Source organism: Mesoplodon bidens, assembly GCF_964165515.1.
Source record: "Mesoplodon bidens genome assembly, chromosome: 18".
Lineage (NCBI taxonomy): Eukaryota > Metazoa > Chordata > Mammalia > Artiodactyla > Ziphiidae > Mesoplodon > Mesoplodon bidens.
This window is the reverse complement of record NC_138175.1, coordinates 18,803,017-18,824,107: the sequence shown is the minus strand read 5'-3', so window position 1 is coordinate 18,824,107 and position 21,091 is coordinate 18,803,017. Positions and strand designations below refer to the sequence as shown.

General features: G+C 42.9%; 2 protein-coding genes across 9 annotated transcripts in view; both read left to right on the top strand.

Moving 5' to 3' along the window:
- The window catches only part of ZFP90 (ZFP90 zinc finger protein), a 36,923-nt gene that overhangs the window by 9,749 nt on the left and 6,083 nt on the right, over positions 1-21,091 (top strand). For 3 of the 8 annotated variants that reach the window (XM_081217768.1, XM_081217769.1, XM_081217767.1), the window contains 3 exons: positions 3,129-3,255; positions 3,595-3,690; positions 7,185-11,358. In XM_081217768.1, the coding sequence (XP_081073894.1) occupies positions 3,129-3,255; positions 3,595-3,690; positions 7,185-8,830 (1,869 nt within the window). In that variant the 3' untranslated portion in view covers positions 8,831-11,358. The other 5 variants (XR_014013878.1, XR_014013877.1, XM_081217772.1 and 2 more) reach the window with 5 other exon arrangements.
- The window catches only part of CDH3 (cadherin 3), a 118,757-nt gene continuing 109,081 nt past the window's right edge, over positions 11,416-21,091 (top strand). Inside the window, exon 1 of the mRNA XM_081217755.1 lies at positions 11,416-11,475. The gene's annotated coding sequence lies outside the window, so the exon portion shown is untranslated. The remainder of the gene's footprint in view (positions 11,476-21,091) is intronic.

The following is a 21,091-nucleotide window of genomic DNA, read 5'->3' as shown; positions in this document are numbered from 1 at the left end:
TGGAGGCTTTTAAGCAGAGGAATAACTTGCTCTGAAAGGTTTTAACAAGATGAGTCTAGTAGTTATATGGAAAACAGACTTGGGAGGGGTGGGGCATGAGTGGAAAAGGAGAGACAAGGTAGGAGATAGTAGCAGTGGTCCAGGTAAGAGGTGATGGTGATATGGACTAGGGTGAGGGCAGTAAGAATAGGGAAAAGTGGGAAGAAATTAAAGGTTTGTATGCATGATCAAATTTGTTTTAGAGAAGTGACTCTGATAGTACACAGGAAAGAGTTGGTGGGACCGTGAGTAGTAGAACAGAAGTTAGTTGTCCTGCCAGGGCGAGAAATGAGTTGCCTTGACTAGACATTTGTTTACTGGTCAGCACATTCTTTAACATTAGTTCAACCTATTTGGGGAAGCAGAATAAAGTCAGGAGGCCATGTGTTAAATACGGGGAACCAGTGAAGCAAAGGAATCCAGGTTGGCTGCCAACTCTGTGTTGCTAAACCAAAGGGGCTGTAAGTTTAGAGGACAGAGTAGGAGTGGAAAGGTGTTATTTCTCACAGCCTAACTTAAAATGTCTGCCTTAGTCCAAACCTTTTCTCTGCTAGCCATCTGCATCCCAAATCCAGCCTCCCTTCTCTAACTTCTCAGTCCCTGGACTGGATTCCCACTCTTTTTTCTCCCATCCTAATGGTACTTACGTCTTAAGGCCCAGTGCATAGCCTACCTTGAAGCTTCTCTCCTGTACCCAGTTTTCCCTGCCCAGAACGCTGGTAGCACCCACTTTACTATGTATTGTCTCATATCGTGCTCTAATAACACATTTTAAAATAAACTGAAACCTATTCAAGGACTGCAGTGTTTTTCTTTTGCATTTTTATTCTGCCATGGTGCATATGGTAAAGCCAGGCACCTAGTAAATATCTAGTGTCTTTTTTTTTTTAGCATCTAGTATCATCTTACCTGGCACAGTCAGATCCCTGACCTCTGTCAGAAAAATCTGCCACGTTTCAACCCTTCTCTGTTCTTGTGGAGACACAGCCGCAGTGTTGAGCAGAAATGTGATACAGAGGAGCCACTGTTGTGTATGGATGCAGTCATGCACCTCACTCAGTAGGAGATGGGGCCACTCTCCTTTTCTCTAAAATTCAGATCTCGGCCATCTCCTTAAGGCTCAACTCAGGAAACAGATTATTTAGTGTTGGGTCAGGTACTTGCTAGACATTGGTATTCTAGAGTTTTAAAAAAAGGAAAAGTAGAGTCCCTGCTCTCATGATGCTCACCATCTAACTAGGAAAACAAGCATTAAGTAGATTATTAGGTCTATTTCAACTGTGGATGCGCAAAGTGACTTAAAGCACATGATATGGGGATTGACCCTCCATTGGGGGATCAGAAAACCTCACTGAAGATCTGCTAACCTACACCCGAAGTGTGGAATTAGCAAGGGAAAGATGGATGGGAGGGTGGGGAGAGAATTATATCTTCCAGGAAACAGAAGTCCAACTCAGCTATAACTAAGCACATGGGAGGAGGGCATGGAATAAGGTAGAAACCTTCATGTAACTTTCCCTCACTGCTCCAGCGAACTCATGGCTCTGCTTTCAGTGTCTTTTCATGCTGATTGTCTTTACATACTTTATTATGTACTTCTTGAGGTAGAAATCTAACCAGGACCAAAGGAGACATTTCAAGTTGGGCATAGTGACAGGTGTCCCATGGCTTAACAAGGCCTAGTGAGGCAAGACAGAAATCAACCTGTGAGCATCAGAACTGACTATTCAGAGGCATGAGGGTCCTCAGCCAGTTTCAGTGGGTGGTGAGGAAGAAGTGATTGGAGTGGAGTAAAGCATGAAAAAATCTTTGACCTAGAAATTCCAATTCTAGCTAGCTAGCCTACAGGAATTCTAATATATTTGCACAAAGAGTATGTATTGCAGTAATTGTAATAGCAAAATATTGGAACTAATCCAAATATCTAATAATAAGAACTGGTCCATTTATTCACTCACCAAGTTTTTCTAAGCATCCGCTATGTGCTGGGCATCGGTCTAGCCACTGGGGGTCATATAGCTGTGAATAAGATAGGTAAAGTCCTTATTCTCACGGGACTTGCAACTGGGGAGACAGAAAAGCTAACAAATCTCAGATAACGATTAGAAGTACAAGTGTCCTTTTTCATCTGAATCTATTTGGTTCCTGAGTTCAGGTGGCAGGAATTCGGACAGTGAGCGATACCTGTTTTAGGAGAAAAATTAAGCATGGTAATATGATGCATAGTAAATTAGAGGGAGGTGCTAAGACACCTTTTCTGAGGCCGCCATGCTAGACCTGAGACCTAAACATGGTTTAGGTTGACTGGTTGTCAACCATGTTGTGATCCCAAGGCCCAGAGTGGGAACAGGCTTGATATATTCAGGGCAAGGTCAGCATGGCCAGAGCCCAGTGAGTGAGGGGGTAGTTTGAATCTTGTTCCTAATACAGTGGGGTGCTATGGGTTTTAGGCAATGGGTGTCATATGGTACAGCTGTACTCTGGGGTGCTATGAAGCAATTCAAAGAAATAAGGTGAAATTATACATAGCACTAAGGAAAGACTTCCAAGATACATAGCTAAATGTGGAAAGCAGGATGTAGAACAATTTATATGATATTTCACAAAACAAGACTGTGTGTGTGTGGTGTGTGTGTGTGTGTGTGTGAAACATGGAAAGGGACTGTTAAGTGTATACACCAAATTGTTAACAATGGTTATTTGTAGGGAGTTTGTGGGATTGGTGATGGGGGTGAAGGAGGGCTGTCACTTTTTATTCCCTGCTGTATTGGGGTTTTGTACCAAAGGAAGCACATGGGCAGTGAGGAATTGGTGATTGTATAGGAAAGGCTTGGCTTTGAAGGGAACAAGAAGAAAACTAAGTAGGCTTACAGGATTGCGGGACACATTGCCCCTCATGACTTTCCTGCCTGCCGTATTAGATTCTCTATAAAATTGTGTAACAACTAGTATATTTAACCCAACATTGCCCCCTCAGGATATCACACGTGTGATCACCATTTGCGATATACCCTACAGTAGGTTCCCAGTTTTGCCATGGGAACATTTGTGGGGTTGATTCCTACTTGAGCAGGAATGTGTTCCTACAGGAATTGGTGACATTTAAAGATGTGGCTGTGAACTTCACCCAGGAAGAATGGCACCACATGGATCCCGCTCAGAGGCGCTTGTACAGGGATGTGATGCTGGAGAACTATAGCCACTTGGTTTCTCTTGGTAAGGACCACATCTCATTGTCTATGTATCGGTGGGTCTTTCCCTTCTCAGTTGCTAAGGTTGTGGGACTCATAGTTTGGGTGACTGTGAGCAGAGTGTACAGGGTTAGAGCTTGTTCATCTTGCTGGGACCCAGCTTTATGGGTTTCTGAGCCTACTCTTTAGGTAAAAGGTCTTTCTTTTGCAGAACTGGAAATAGGCCATTTGATTGCATGACTCCTCAAGTTGCACCATTTTTTCCCTTCAGAGTTCCTGAGGATCAAGGCCTAGTATTGACTTATAGAGGGTTCTTTGTCTACTTGCACAAACAACCAAATCTTGTGTATTTACCCATGAGCAGGATATCAAGTTTCCAAGCCAGAGGTGATCTTCAAATTGGAGCAAGGAGAAGAGCCATGGATAGCAGAGGGAGAAATCCAAAGACCTTTCTGTCCAGGTAAATGAGGGAGAATCAAGCATGTAGGACAATGGCACAGCTGAGGGAGAGGGCAGCACCTTCAGATTGCTGCCTTGGGAGTGCCTAGACCTGTAGAAGAGGTTGGGCTGTCTCCTGGATGACACCTCTATATGTCTCCCTTCTCCATTAGGGTGTCTTGCTGCTGGTAGGTCTTGGAAGAAAAGGTACCTCTTTTTCCTTTCTGAAAGTAGCCATTTGTCCTACACTCAGAATACCATCTCTCCCTATCCTATATACCTACTTCTGGATTATTTTCTCCTCTGGTGTCCTCAGTCCCCCTTCATTATTCAGAGATCTGTTTTCTTACTCATTCAGACATTAATTGAACTTCCATGTCTCCTTCTTGTTTTTTCTTGCTGCTTTCACTGTCGGATGTCCCAGACTTGTAGGAAATACCCATAACCTTGATCCTCCCTCCCTCCAGACTTCTTTCCCTGACTGCACTCCTGTACCACCTGTCTGGCGAGCAACACCATCCTCCTTCTGTCCTGCACTCCTGTCCATTTGATTCATTTTCTCCCTCCACAGTTCCTGGAGTATCATCCTCTCCTGGTTTCCCCACTCATTCAATGCTTCTTGGCTTTGGGTCTTTGGCTTTTCTTGCTTTTCCCTCTTAGTGAATCTACCTTAAGGAGCCTGCCTTCTGGCTTCCTCTCCTTTCTTTCTATATTACCTCCCTATAAAAGGGTGCCTGCCTTCTGGTAGTTGCAGCTCTTTATTGTGTGCTGTAGACTCAGAATCATCCTTACTTGTACCCTAGTCACTTTTATTTTCTTCTCACAGGACCCCTCCACTTGTAAGTCCCACAACATTCTTTTTTCTTTTTTTTTCACAACATTCTTAATAGAGGTGTAAAATCTAAATTAATCATCTTGCATCTCCAGTCAGCACATTTTGCTACATTGCCCATTATCCATTTCTCCCCTTGCCCATTAGAAATTATCAGGATTCCAGTCCCTCAGGCCAGACACCGTAGTCAGTGTAGTCTTTTTCTTTCAACCCAAGTTATTTTCCTCCTTTGAGAAGTATCTTAGGTTTTCCTCCCTTTTAACTTGGACTGGTGACATCCTCAACCAAACCCCAGACTTAGATTATTATAATTCCCAGTTGAAATTGCTCACTCAATCTTATCTTTTTGTAATCCATACTGGATTTTTTAAATCATAATTTTATTGAGATATAATTCACATACCATAAAACTCACCCTTTTAAAGTGTACATTTCAGTGGTTGTTTTGGATATGTACAGAGTTGTGCAGCCATCACTGCTATCTAAGCAGCACATGTTCAACACCCCAATAAGAAATGTTATACCCATTAGCAGTCACTTTCCATTCCCCATACCCCCCAGCTCCTGGCAACCATTAATCTACTTTTTATCTCTATGGATTTGCCTATTCTGGATATCTTCTATATATGGAATCATAATATGTAGCCCTTTGTGACTGGCTTCTTTCACTTAGCATAATGTTTCAAGGTTCATTCATGCTGTAGCATGTATCAGAACTTCATTCCTTTGTATTGCTGAGTAATATTTTATTGTATGGATATATCACATTTTGTTTATCTATTCATCACTTCATGGACCATATTGGATTTTAATGCTTTATCTTCCTAAACCAGCCACCTCTGAAAGAACTTTGCTATTACTCCCTGTACCTCATTATAGGAAGCAGAAACTCCCTTGATTTAAAGGTCCCCATCATCGCTTCCAGTATTATCTTTCTATTCCTGCTAAAAAAAGCTCCACCTAGGTTGAACTTTTTCTTGATGTTCTCTGTAAGTAGCATATAGTTTCCCTCATTAGATAATACTTTGTGCCTATCCAAAGCCATCTATTCTTTAAGTTCAAGGTCTGTCTAATCCATAAAACTTAATATATGCTAATATATTTATTTGTTTCTTCCCTGATCACAAATATCATTTATATCATCTCTACCACACAAATTCAGATTTAATATGTGCCATCTGATGGGTTTCTTCATAAGTCGTCAAAAGATTGAGTCTTGTTTTTATTCTTAGATTTTTAAGCTCCTGGAGAGTCTATTTATTATATTTCTAAATATTTTCTATTTGTATTGCAGAGCATATAGAAGGCAGTCAGAAAATTACTTGATTGATTGTTATGGAATCTTGCTGGGAGAGAACTTTCTCATTCATTCATTTCAACAAACAATTCTTGAATGTCCCACTGAGAAGGATTCTAAAAGGAATACAAAGCATTCTCTGTCCTCAGAAATTTAGAATTGAGTCTTGTTCCAGGGTAAGGGATTTGGGAGTTTAGGGCTCCTTAGTTACTGGGGGGGGGGGGGTTCCCCTCCTAATATTTTATTATGCAAATTTTCAAACATTTGAGAAGTTGAAAAAATTATACAGTGAACACCATATACCTACCACCATGGTGCTATAGTTGTTAACATGTTGTTATATTTGCTTTATCACATATCTCTTCGTCTGTCTGTCTATTAATCTGTCTTACCTTTGATGCATTTCCTAGTGAGTTGCAGACATGAGTACATTTCACCCCTACATGCTTCAGCATGTATATCATTGACTAGAGTTCAATATTTGTTCATAGTTCTTTTTTTTTTTTTAGAAAATATTATATACAGTGAAATATATACCTCTTTTATATGTACCATCCATTTGATTTTGACAAGTGCATTCTCCCATCCAACCCAAACTTCTTTTGATATGGAACATCTCCATCATTCCAGAAACCTCCCTCCCCTTAGTTTTTAAAAGGTTACCATTCTTAGAACCTGGACATTCATTAATTTTCTGCTATTAGTATTCTGAGGTTAAACAAAGGTTTAGAGATCAGTTTTTTAAGCAGATTAAAATAAATTTTTTTTGGTTAAGAGAGGTGATTAATGTAGAATCAGAACTCAAAGAGACTAAAACCACAGCTCCGTGTGTAAGGGCAAGGATGATTTGCCTCCTGAAATATTACTTTTTTTTTCTCTTTGGGAAGTATAGCCCTTGATCTCGAGTTATGTCAAAGAATCATTTCAGTTAGATCACTGGCTGCAGATTTTCTCTGCAGGGTTTGAAGATCTGAAGCCTCAGAGGTGACTTTAAAGAAATTATGAAATGAATATATTAGGAAGATAGATTCCGTGGCAGTTTGTAAAATGGACGGGAGGCATGGATAGCAGATAAGACTCTGCAAGACGGACCATGATCCTATTCCATTTGTATCTGTGCCTAACTCTTGCTCACCTGTTCCCTACTCCCTAACAAGCCCTCCTACATGGGCTTCCTCATTCTGGACTTATTCTTCTCTCTGGATCTGCAGTCTGCATTGTCACCTCTCTCCACTCTTCCTTTCTCCATTTTGGGTCTTCTGTAGCTACAGGACTAATTTCAAAACAGAGTAATGTATAACTTATATCTCTTTCACTTCCTCATTCTTGTAGCAGTTTGTTTTAACAGGAGGGAATAGGGGACTTTTGCACTTTGGATTTCTTTCAGACTGGAGGACCAGGCCTGAAGCCAAATCTTCAAATCTGCAGCAGAGCATATCTGAAGTATCCCTTAGCACAGATGATCCCTCATGTGCCACGTTAGAAGACACTTGGGATGTTAATGGCCAGTTAGAGAGGCACAAGGAAAACTGGAAGAGACATTTGGGGCCAGATGCATCCACCCAAAAGAAAATAATCACACCAGAGGAAGCTTGTGAGCAAAATAAATTTGTTGAAAATTCTAGATTGAACACAGACCTGGTTACACAACTGAACATTCCTCCAAGGTCTAATGAATGTGATACACTTGGGAGCAATTTGGGACATAATTCAGACTTACTCAGTCAGAATAATATCCTTGCAAAAAAGAAACCTTATAAATGTAATAAATGTAGAAAAGCCTTTATTCATAGGTCATCACTGACTAAACATGAGAAAACTCATAAAGGAGATGGAACTTTCCCCAACGGTACAGATCAGGGAATTTATCCTGGAAAGAAACACCATGAATGTACTGACTGTGGGAAAACCTTCCTCTGGAAGACACAACTTACTGAGCATCAGAGAATTCACACTGGGGAGAAACCCTTTGAATGTAATGTGTGTGGGAAGGCCTTCAGGCATAGCTCATCCCTTGGTCAGCATGAGAATGCTCATACTGGAGAGAAACCCTATCAGTGTAGTCTCTGTGGGAAAGCCTTCCAGCGCAGCTCCTCCCTTGTTCAACACCAGAGAATTCACACTGGAGAGAAACCATATCGATGTAATTTGTGTGGTAGGTCGTTTAGGCATGGCACATCCCTCACTCAGCATGAGGTCACACATAGTGGAGAGAAACCCTTCCAATGTAAGGAATGTGGGAAAGCCTTTAGTCGATGTTCTTCCCTTGTCCAGCATGAGAGGACTCACACAGGAGAGAAACCTTTTGAATGTAGCATATGTGGGAGGGCTTTTGGTCAGAGCCCATCCCTTTATAAACACATGAGGATTCATAAGAGAGGCAAACCTTACCAAAGCAATAACTACAGCATAGATTTCAAGAGCTCATCTCTTATTCAAGATGAAAACACTCTCACTGAAGTGAAATCCTATCATTGCAATGACTGTGGGGAAGACTTCAGTCACATTACAGACTTCTCCGACCATCAAAGGATCCACACTGGAGAAAACCCCTATGGTTGTGAGCAGGCCTTTAGTCAACAATCTATTTCTCATCCTGGCGAGAAACCCTATCAATGTAATGTATGTGGGAAAGCTTTCAAAAGGAGTACGAGTTTCATAGAGCATCACAGAATTCATACTGGAGAAAAACCCTATGAATGTAATGAATGTGGAGAAGCCTTCAGTCGACGCTCATCACTGACTCAACACGAGAGAACCCACACTGGAGAGAAACCCTATGAATGTATCGACTGTGGTAAAGCCTTCAGTCAGAGTTCATCCCTCATTCAGCATGAGAGAACTCATACTGGAGAAAAACCCTATGAATGTAATGAATGTGGGCGAGCTTTCCGAAAGAAAACTAATCTGCATGATCATCAGAGAATCCATACTGGAGAAAAACCCTACGCTTGTAAGGAATGTGGGAAAAACTTCAGTCGAAGCTCAGCTCTTACTAAACATCAGAGAATTCATACACGAAATAAACTCTAGGAACCTTGACATGAGGGAATGTGCCAAAAGCTTTAGCTAAAATATTGTTCTTATTCAGTATCAGAGGATTCTTACTGGAGAGAAAGCTTGAGAATGTAGTGAATTGTATGTGTGTATGTGTGCACATTGTGTGTGGAGAAAGCTCTGTGCTAGTAGACAGCGTTTTTTTAATAAAAGCCACATTCTCTGGGACTTCCCTGGTGGTCCAGTGGTTATAAGACTCCATGCTTCCAACTGCAGGGGGCACAGGTTCGATCCCTGGTCGACGAAGATCCTGCATGCCATGTGGCGCAGCCAAAAAAGAGAAAAAAAAAAAACAGGAGAAAACTGAACAAAAGCCGCATTCTCAGATCTGATTACAGACATATATAAAAACAACTACAAACATCTTATATAACCTGTTAGAAATGGTATGCCTATATACTGGACTTTGTAAATCTTTTTGAATATATGTTTGCAGGAGATCACCAACTTTCAACAATTTAACTTGTAACTCTCACTGTTTACAGCCTTTTTTAAAAATAAATAAAACTTACATGGTAGTGACCAAAACTCATTTTTAAATTGCTTGACAGCTGCATTCAACTGCAGCTCTTATGTTAAATTTACCATGGAAACCAGTTTCACCTCCAGGAATTCACCATTCAAAGAATTAGATCAGCTGGTCCAACTACTTCACTGTACAGATGAAGAAACTGAAAGCCAAGATGTGAAGTGGTTGCACAGCATGATACAGTTTATAGCGGCAAAGCTGGGTGGAAAATGCAGGTCTCCTGGATCGTTAGCCCCATGGTCTTGCCACTGAAAAGATATTTTGGAATTCAGGGCTTTAAAATAAGTTTTAAAATAAATCAGATGCACAAATAATTTAATGAGCACTCAGGAGTTGAATACTTCGGGAATTCATAAAAGCATAAGAGGCAGCAAGACATATGCAAATCTGTCACACACTTATTTAAAGCAGCTTGTTGGAAGCTTATAAACCAAAATGTTAACAGAAATTGTAAATAGTTGAACTACTAATGACTTTTTTCCTTTTCCCAAGTATCATACTTCAGCTAAGGTATGTCAGTTTCATAGAATTATTAAGTCTTCCTACTGTGCTTTTCGTGATCTTCCCATGAAAAAGCACTGCCCCAAGCTTCCTGTATTGATTTGATCAATGGAAAAACAACACAGAACTCAGAGAAAAAAATTTCCCCAAATTGGGCTTCCCTCGTGGCGCAGCGGTTGAGAGTCCGCCTGCCGATGCAGGGACACAGGTTCCTGCCCCGGTCCAAGAAGATCCCACATGCCACAGAGCGGCTGGGCCCGTGAGCCATGGCCACTGAGCCTGCACGTCTGGAGCCTGTGCTCCGCAACGGGAGAGGCCACAACAGTGAGAGGCCCGTGTACCGCAAAAAAAAAAAAAAAAAAGTTCCTCAAATTAATTTTACTGTAGAGAAGTATAAATCAAATTATCCATTGCCATAAAATTTGCCTTTAAATCAGTTTAGGGAATCAGCATGTAATGGGTCATTTTGTGTGCCAAGGAAATTTTCACCATTAAAAAATTAACTTTTATGGCTCTGTGGTGCTTTTCCATCAGTAAAGCTTCAATAGCCCACTCTAATCCTTAATATCCCCTAAAGCCTCCCATGGCCTATTCTAAAGGAATTTCCAGAATGTCTGTTCATTGACACCAGTAGTGCAGATAAATTTGGAAGCAACTGTAGAAATTGACCCCTTTCATGAAAGAGCCTCTGTTCCCCCCAAGATAAGCAAAATTTCCTGCCCTAATGATGAATCCTGGGGAGGAGTGATATGGGGTGGTGTTGATGGTGAACCTTTCCTACTGGCTTTGCATGTCAGGTGGCAGGATCCGTCATTTTTGTCTCATCCTGGACAACATGAGGCAGCTCCCAAACATCCTTCGTAATTCTCTGCAGGAAAAATGCGCCTGGGGCCTGAAATGTGGGAAGTCCAGCCCAGTGAGTTTGTCATATGTGGAGCAAGATGGGATGCTCTACAGCAGATCTGCCCTTCCAAGACTTTAACCATTCAAAAATACCTTGTTTATGATGTTCCACGCTTAGCATACACCACAATGCCAAGACCGTACCTGTGTTGTCTGATACATAGTTTGACAATGGGCAGTTCTACTCGGAACCTCCACTACTGATTGGCTAGGATGCCTATCAGGAGCTCCTTTTTCTGTTGATTGGGGATCCCCATAGTGGACTGTTTGCAAGAATGGCATGAATTGTAACCAGTTGAGTGCTACGCAGCTGTTGTGGAAGTTTATAAAGACTTAGTTCCAGAAGACCCAAAGGAGACCACTGGTTTGTGTGTGCAGCCTGGCCTAGATCCAACCAGTCTCTGAATCTCAGCATATCATCATTGGCAGGGAGGGCGCCCAGGATGTATGTATGGCTGATTGAGCAGAGGATTCTCTAGTCCCAGCAACCACGCACCATGCACTTAATGAACACCCAGCTTCTAGGCCATATGAAATACATCCTTGTAACATCGTTGTATTATTTCAATAAATAGCCTTCTTAGTTGAATGGGAGTCAGTTTGTCTTTTTCCATTTTCAGAACTTGGCTAAGATTAAAGAGTGGTGCATCAAGGAAGAGGGATTAACTGCTAAACTCATCACAGCCAGGTGAGTTAATAGCATTTATTGATTGCTTACTACTTGAAAGACATTGTGTTAAGTATTTTATAGCCATCATTTCATTTAATCCTTATAGGTCCCCTAATAGGTCTTGTGGTGTCTTGTCTTTACCCAGCTTTTCCCCCCCTCTTCCTCTTGTAACAATCCCTGCTGTACTGACCACAGGAACACAAGTCAGGACATCCTGGGGCTCAATGATAGTTCCAGGAACAACTGAGCCAATCAGAGTCCTTTGACAGAATTTTTTCAAAATAGACTTAGCAAGGATACTTTAATTTGAGGTTGCTAGGCTGGTAAGGTGAAGGCCTAAAGTTGCCTGGAGCCTGATTCCTTACCAGAGCCGGGGGGTCTGTTGTAGCAGGAGAGGATGCAGCTGCCATGATGGTGTTCTCATTTCTCATTCCTGAGGTCCTTGGACTGGGCTCAATTTCTGAAGCTTTTCTGGGATTCAGTGGGCTCCCCACTATCAGTCGAATGAGTCCCCCTTTGTTATATTTATGTTGCTTGCATTAAAGAAACTTAATGCACGTATTATATCTTTGTTTTATAGTGGGGAGAAGAACCCAGAGAGGTAAAGTACTGCCCATGGCAGATTCAGACTTGGAACCCAGAACTGCCTGGCTGCAAAGGCAGAGCTCTTAACCTCTAAATTTCATGTCTCCAGAGCCGTGTTATGTTCAAAGAGATGCATGTAACACAGTGTCGTTTGGGGGTGAATGGATGAAGGGATATGGTGATAGGTTAGACGGGAGACCAAGTGGAAGCAAAATGATGAAGGGCCTTGGAGTGTTTTTCTTGACTGTTTCAGTAAATTAAATCCCCCAGATTCACCCACACCCTCACACTTTAATATATCAGTTACTTGCATTTGCCTAGACTGTAGATAAAATCTTGTCTCATACTTAAATAAAAAACTTTCTTATAAATATTTTTCATGTTGCTACACAGTCTCATGATCCCATTAACAAACTCCCTGCTGTTGCAATAATATTTGGATAGTTTGGGGCATTGGTTTTATAATAATGACATTGAATACTTTCACCTTTTTAAGCACCCTCTTTTTTTTTTTTTTTTTTTTTTTTTTGCGGTATGCGGACCTCTCACTGTTGTGGCCTCTACCGTTGCAGAGCACAGGCTCTGGACACACAGGCTCAGCGGCCATGGCTCACGGGCCCAGCCGCTCCGCGGCATGTGGGATCTTCCCAGACCGGGGCACGAACCCGTGTCCCCTGCATTGGCAGGCGGACTCTCAACCACTGCGCCACCAGGGAAGCCCCCCGCTTTTTTTTTCTATAGAATTTTTTCTTAAAATATCCAGAGTGAGATAAATATCCAAAATGGGATTACTGGGTCAGCATGTATAGGTAAGTATAACCAGGTGTGAGATTCATGCAAGAATAGACTAGTTATAATAGTGCAGCTTCAAAATTGCAAAAGGGAAACAAGAGAAAACCAGTCTCCCGCTCCTGGGTGTGTGTGGGGAAGGGCCCCAGGGCAGGCACTATGTCTGCCAGAGCATCTAGCACTTCTCTGTGCCAGCATGGATGATAAAACAATTCTGCAGTTATTAGGCATATTGATGCTGGTGGTGCTTGGTTCTTTATAGCTGCAGTGGGCTTTTATACATACTGAACTAGTTAATTCCTATCTGTTAAAAATGCAAATGTCACATCAGGGAAGGTTTTAATGACTGCCTGGCTAAATTGGTCTCCTTTTAAATTTTCATGGATTATTGTTAATGTCCTTCACCTTACCACAATTTGTATTTTTGATTATTTGGTTTTCTCCCCACCCCACAATAGATTGTGAGTGCCAGGAAGGCAGAGTCCACATCTATTTTGCTAACTTTTTTTTTGTTCCCTTGATTATCACAATGCCAGGCACACAATAGGTACTTAATATAGTCTTGTTAGCAGTATAGTGGAGATGTGTTGATAGAGAAAGAAGACTGGCTTTTCAAAATGAAAAGATGCTCAACTTGAAATCAGAATACTGCAAAAGAAAACAGTGAGATACTATTTCATATCCATTAGGCTGGCAAAAAATTTAGAAGTCTGGCAGGGGGGAAATGAGAACTTTTATACACTGCTAGTGAGAGGGTTAATTAGTATAATCATTTGGGGGAGTAATTTGGTAAAATTGAAGTTAAGCATACTTGATGACCCACTGATTCCACTTCTAGATCTATGTGGTAGAGTAGAAGTACTCCCATGTGAGCACAAAGACATGTACAAGGATGATTATTGCAGCAGTGTTTGAAATAGTAAACATATGGACACAACACAGATGTCTGGCAGTAAGTGAATGGGTTAATAAACCATGGCATATTCTTAATATAATACAGTACTTCAGTAAAGGAACCAGAGCATCTGGAAACAAAAAACATTCTAACTCTCCTATTCTGCTCCTGTACCCATGCAGCTAAATGTGGCTGCAGGAAACAGAGCCACAGTGACTAGTCCCACTTTAAATCCCTGACTGCTAACCTCAGGCATTTGTTTCCCTAGTCCAGTCGTTGTCCCAGTCTCCTAAGGTACTGTTGTATAGCTTCTGTCTTCTCAACCTCCAGCACTTAGCCCCAGTCCTCACTTAGCTGGTGACCTTGTTTCCTAGGTAACAGGAAAATAAAAGCAATCAGAAGGTAACTACTCACCTACGTGCATCTTGTCCCTGTGCTCTTCCTTTCTTTCCTGCTACTGTGGTTGACACTTTGTTCTCTTATCTAAGACCAGCTTCTCTCTGGTCTATTAGATCCTGTTCATAAACTAGAACATCATTCCTACAGTTGTCCTCTTTCCTGCATCTTTTTTTTTCTTGTCTACTGAATTTTTCCTATCAGCATAATAACGTGATTTTTCTCATCTTAAAATCTATATTTGTAAATATATTTAAATATTATACACACACACACACACACACTGCATCCCCCTCCACCTGCCACTTCATTTCCTACTTAATAGGAATATTCCTCAATAGAGGTGTCTAATACTCATTGTCTCCAATTCCTCTCCTTCCAGTCTCTCTTGCACCCCCTCCAATTAGGTCTTTGTTTCTGCTTTTTTTTTTTTTTTTTTTGCTGTATGCGGGCCTCTCACTGTTGTGGCCTCTCCCGTTGTGGAGCACAGGCTCTGGACGCGCAGGCTCAACAGCCATGGCTCACGGGCCCAACTGCTCTGCGGCATGTGGGATCCTCCCAGACCGGGGCACGAACCCGTGTCCCCTGCATTGGCAGGCGGACTCTCAACCACTGCGCCACCAAGGAAGCCCTGTTTCTGCTTTTGTCAGAGGTCACTGATGGACTCCATGTGGCTAAATCCAGTCGTATTTTTTCAGTCCTTTTACTTGACCTGTCAGCATTATTTGGTACAGTTGATCACTTCCTCACCCTTGGCTTCCAGGTTATCACACCTAGATTTCCTTATACTTTATTGACAGCTACTTCTCCCAAGTTCTATATCTTCCCTTGCTCTAGACATAGGAATTCTTCTAGGGCTCCATCTTTGGATCTCTTTTCTTTTTCTACAGTCACCCTCATTGGGGCTCTCATCTACTCGCAAGACTTTAAATACCTGCTTGAAAATTTTATCTCCAGCCCAAGATTCCATACTCATAACCAACTGCCTACTTGACACCTCCACTTGGATTTCTAACAGACATCTCAAATTTAATATGTCAAAAGATGAACTAACTCATGATCTCCCCTTCCCACCCTCATCATAAGCATGTTCCTACCTCAGCCCTCCCATCTGGGAAAAGGCAACCCCATCCTTCCAGTTGCTCAAGCCCCAAACTGGGGAACCATTCTTGATACCTTTCTTTCACACCCCATGTCCAAGGTTCAGTAAGTTCTGTCTGCCAACTTGCAGGATATATGTGGATGGCCATTTCTTGTTGCCTCTACCATCCTAGCCCAAGTCACCATCATCATCTACGGCCCAGGTATTTGCAATAAATAGCCTCCTAGTTGGTTTCCCTGCTTCCACCCGTGCCTCTCTATGTTCAAAGTTCAGCAGCCAGAGTGACACTGTAAAAGTCAAAGATTGTGTCACTCATCTTCTCAAAGCCCTCAAATAACTCTCCACTTCATGAATAAAGACTAAAGTAAAAGACTTATGCAGTATTGCCACCACCTGCCACCCTCCTGTATTATCTGTCTGACTCACCACTCATCTTCTTTCTTGATCACTGTACTATGGCTCCACCAAACTCTCTGCAGTAACTTAAACACCCACGGCAAGCTTCCACTTCAGAGGCTTTGCATTTGCTATTGACTCTTCCTGGAATCCTCTTCTTCTAGATGTCACCTGGTTTGGTTCCTCACCTCCTGCAGATCTTTGTTCAGTGAACCCTTCTTTGACTATCCTATTGAAATAGCAATCCCCGGGAATTCCCTGGTGGTTCAGTGGTTAGGACTCAGGGTTTTCACTGCCAAGGGTGCAGGTTCAGTCCCTGGTCAGGGAACTAAGATCCCACAAGCCCTGTGGCATGGCCAAAAAAAAAAAAAAGCAATCCCCCTGCATGGCATGCTCCACCTCCCTTCCCAGCTTCATTTTCTCCATAATACCTACCACCACCTGACATTTACTTGTTTATTATGTGTCCTTCTCAAGAAGGTAAGCTCTGTGAGAGTAGAGATTTTGGGAGGTGTAAATTTTATTGAAGCATAACATATTTACAGAAAAGTATAAAAATAACAACTGAGGAGCTTGATGATTGAGAACAACAACTTCCGTATCTTGTTCAGTCCCCTGTACCCAGTACAGGAGATACTCAAATGTTTAATGAATGGTTGAATTGAGTGTACGTGTACTAACAAGGCTAACATTGAAAACAATTGAAAATAAAGTTGTAGAGGGATTACATACAGTGTGATAAAACTTTTAAAAGTCCATATCACCTATTTTTTTATCAACTCATATGAAGTAAAAGTAGGAAAGTATTAAAATACCAGCTTCAGGGCTTCCCTGGTGGCGCAGTGGTTGAGAGTCCGCTTGCCGATGCAGGGGACGCAGGTTTGTGCCCCGGTCTGGGAAGATCCCACATGTCGCGGAGCGGCTGGGCCCGTGAGCCATGGCCGCTGAGCCTGTGCGTCCGGAGCCTGTGCTCCGCAACGGGAGAGGCCACGGCAGTGAGAGGCCCGCGTACCGCAAAAAAACCCAGAAAAAACCACAAGGTGTAAAATACCAGCTGCGTAGTGGTGGTTTCCTCAGTAGCTAGAGGGGAAAGGGTTGGGAAGGGATAAAAGACAAATTTTTTTAATAAAAAAGGAAATCTGAGGCTTCCCTGGTGGCGCAGTGGTTGAGAGTCCGCCTGCCGATGCAGGGGACACGGGTTCGTGCCCCGGTCTGGGAAGATCCCACATGCCGCGGAGCGGCTGGGCCCGTGAGCCATGGCCGCTGAGCCTGTGTGTCCAGAGCCTGTGCTCCGCAATGGTAGAGGCCACAACAGTGAGAGGCCCGCATACCGAAAAAAAAAAAAAAAAAAAAAGCAAATCTGTCAAAATATTAATATTTGTTAAAAGAGGCTGATGCGTATTTGTTGTATGTGTCTCTGTGAATGTTAAACTCTTTTATAGTTAGTCTGCCTCCCTGCTCTTACCTGGTCCCTTCTCACACAAAGCCACCTCCTTGGTTCCCCTCTGTACCATGAGCCTGTCTGACCTGTACATCCAGCATGTCTGAAGGATTTAGGAGAAGGAATGATGGGCATTCATGCTCCCAAGAGTGAGAAGTCTGATCCAAGCCCAAGAAAGGGTCAGTCTTGGTACTGTCAAAATCAAAGTAGTTCCCCCTCTCTAGAAATGCCATTTGAGGGAATAATTAAAAAGAAGGGGAGGGCAGGGGCACAGAGGGCTTCCTGTAGATAAGCAACATAGGTGATTATCGGCAGGAGTTGGTGGAAGGAAAGAACCAATTTTTGCTAGCAAATTGTAGTGAAAGCCCTGTAATTTTCGAAAAACACTTTTTTTTTGGACAAACATTTTAATGGATAAAGGAGCCAAGAAATTTGGACCTGATATAAAGATGGCATTTTTTTCTGCTATGACCAGATAAGTATTAGTTGTAGTAATTAATGGGGTTTTTGTTTTACCATGTGCTTTAAGAAACTAGCAATTACCAATTGTTCTTGAATTTTAATACTCATTTTCAGAAGTTAAGAGTTGTCACAGAGTTTTGGCATGGACTTTTCTGTTGGCTTAGAATTGCTGATAAAGCCTGAAAGATGAAAAAAGTCATGTTCCCCTACATTCTAAAGGGTACCACAAGAACTGGGCACATGCTCCCACAGGATTCACTAGGAAGTGAGAAATTCACAACCTCTCATTCCTAGGCCCCCACTGACATATAACCATGCAACAGGGTCAGATCCAGAGGAGAGGATCCTTGTGGTTGTAGGGTGAGGCCCCTGGCCCTCCCCACAGGGCTTGGGGAATCAAGCACCAAGAGAATGACTGGAGATATTGGGGGCATCTGACATCACTGGAGCTTGCTGTCTTTATCTCCAGCAAAACCACAAGCTCACTTCAGGGCTACTACCCGGAGTTCTTAGGAGAGCTTGTACGTGCGCCTGAAGAGTGTGTATTCGGTGGTAAGGAGGTGGAGAGGAATGTTAACAGACAGGTGCCTGCAACTGTCTGGAGATTCCTGAATGGAGGGGTGTTCTGCTGGAGTAACCCCACCAGCAGAATGTGAAGGCCTCTGAGCATCCGCCTTTGTGCTGTGCCTTGGAAAAAAAGGACAGGCCCACTCTCTCTGATTTCTTTGCCGTCAGAGGTCACGAGACAGGATTTCAGTGGATCCTGGGTGGGGTGACCATATGTATTACTGATGAGCTAAACCAGGACCATTGAGCTCATTCTCAAGGGGGAGCTAACCAGATGGGAAGCTGGGACTGTGCTCACAAACTGGGAGATAAGTTTACCCTATGCCTGAGCTCCCCGGAGGAAAGAAGTCAGAGGGTGGGCAGGAGCAATGGCTCTGTGTCCCAGGGTGACCCACCTGGAGAGGGGTTGGAGGTGAGGAGAGAACTAGGCTACCCCTCTCTGAATGAATATAGTGGGCTGGGGTGAAGCTGCACGCAGCCCACAGGCCGGCGCGCATCTCCCTGTGAGGAGGCCGACTGTTGGGGCAGACCACTGGCCCTGGGCCCAACAGGACTAACACAGCAGACCAGCACCTTCCTTCTTAGCCTTCACCTGACCCATGCGGGCTGGGCATGCGGGCATCTAAGAATCAGGTATGAATTTGGAGTTTTGAACTGGTCTAGACTAAGTTTTAATAACCATAAGTAAGCACAAAATTGCTTTTTCTCAGGTTATGAGCTCCTAAAGGGGATTTGATAGCCTGGCGAGGGCGAGAAAACCGTTTAAAATGGTGACACCAGACAGATTAGGCTTATACCACCAAATTTAGACTTAATAATAGGAAGATCTGGATGTGGCTTTTAAAGAGGTGTCAAAGGAAGCCCACTTGGACTTCCCTGTGGGTCCAGTGGTTAAGACTCCACGCTTCCGCTGCAGGGGACAGGGGCTCCATCCCTGGTGGGGGAACTAGGATCCCGCATGCCTCTGGGCCAAAAAAAAAAAAAAAAGGAAGCCCACTTGCGTCCCCTAACACTGTAGGAGTGCTGGGTAGGGAGTGTAGTCCACCTAGTGCGGGCCACCCGCTTGCAAAGGGAGCAGCCTCCCAGGTCTCCAGGCGCTACGCGGCTGCAGACTACATTTCCCGAAAGCCTTGGCGGTGGTGCGCTTCGGCTTCTGATTTGACGTATTCCGCCACTGACTGGGGCGCTCGTGGGAGAGGAACGTGGCCCTGGCACGTGCTATAGTCATTTTCGACATGCGCAGAGGCGAATGCGTGCCGCTTGGCGTTCGCTCCCTCTTGAGAAAGTGCGGAGGAGGCAAGAGCTTGAGCGCGCGCGAGGTATTTGCCCTGCACCCTGCTCCCGGGGCCAGGCTACGCTCCTCCCGTGGCCGCCACCAACCACCCACGCCCCATGGCTAGAACACGCCAGACCGGGACCTTGCGCTCTCTCCCCCACCCCGGCTCTGCCTAGTGGCCGGATACTGCCATCTCCTATCACGTGATCTGCTGGACAATTTGGGGAGACGTTGAATCATATGAGGTAGTCTAGGTAAGTGGAGAAACTTAAGGTAACAATAGTTCCCCTTTCTGAAAAAAAAGTGTGGTTTTTTCTGAGGGGCTGTAAGTTTCTACTCCCCCGAAACACGGTCATAAAACCAGAAACACCATCTCCTCTTCCCCTCTCCTCCCGTCTGCCCTCTTCCTCGGTACAGGAAGCGTCCTGTGCAGCTAGGCTGGAGGGAGAATAATGAAGCCTTGAGTGAAGGGTTACACTCATGGTAATGGTAATTAGGACCAACTCTTACATGGAAAATAACTTAAGGTGGATGAAACGTTGAAAAAAGAAAAGCATTGAAAAGAGCTAACAGGAGAGTGAAGAATTAAGGATCAGACTCTAGGAGAAGCAAGAGACTAGGTCATAATCCCAACACTCAAAGCTGCTTTTGCCTGAAGGCATTTGCTGGTGGAAAGAGACACGTGAAAGCCAGCAGTAAAGTTGGTGGACTTGCAGTATAAGGGGTACAAATGTAAAAGTGTTGAAAGCTGGGAGTCTAAATAATCACCCAACATTTGAACTGGGACCCCAAATGAAGACACCCTAAAGAAAATGTTAAACTGGAGATAAGCCCTGGCATAGACATGTTTCCCAAATTCAGGTTGTCCTGGAGGTGTAGAGATCCTCAGCCTTCAAACTCTATAACATTGACCTAGTGGTGTGCCCGGGTGTCTGACAAAAGCAAATGAAAACGATCCTTAGAGAAATGTATTATCATCTTAGACATCAAAGTATTCACACACACACTTCTTTTTTAGTAACTTCCAGCACATTCTCAAAGATAACCAGATACACAAGGACATAAGAAATCGTGAAAGAACATGCAGAATTAATAGACAACAAACACAGACACAAACACTTCTGGAATTATCAGAGAAAGAGTATAAAATAGCAATTCTTAGTATTTTTAAAGAGATAAAAGACAAGGTTGAAAATATCTACAAAAACAAGCTTTAAAAATTGGCCTAGCAGTTTAGAAAAAATAACCAAATAGATTGTTTTTTTTAAAAAAGCTAATTTAACAAAACAACAGCTATGTGTTTGACAGCAAATTAAACATAAAAGAATGAACTGGAATATCGGTGAGAAGAAATTGTCCAGAAACTATTATTGCACAGAGACAATGAGATGGAAAGTATAGAAGCAAAGTAAAACACCTTAAGCCATTGGGTAGGAAGCCCAACATAAATTTAATCAGATTCCCAGAAGGAAAATACAGAACAGGCTATATGAAAGACATACCAAGCTACAGATTCAAGAAGCCCAATGAAACTCAAGGAGCATAAATAAAAATAAGTCCACAACAGATACATCACGGTGAAACAATAGAATATAAAAGGTAAATAAAATCTTAAAAGCAATTAGAGAAAAAGACCAATTAACTTCAAGAAGTAACATCTGACTTCCCAATAGCATCTGTGGAAGCCATACGAATGGGGAATGAAATCTTCATTGTGCTTAAAAT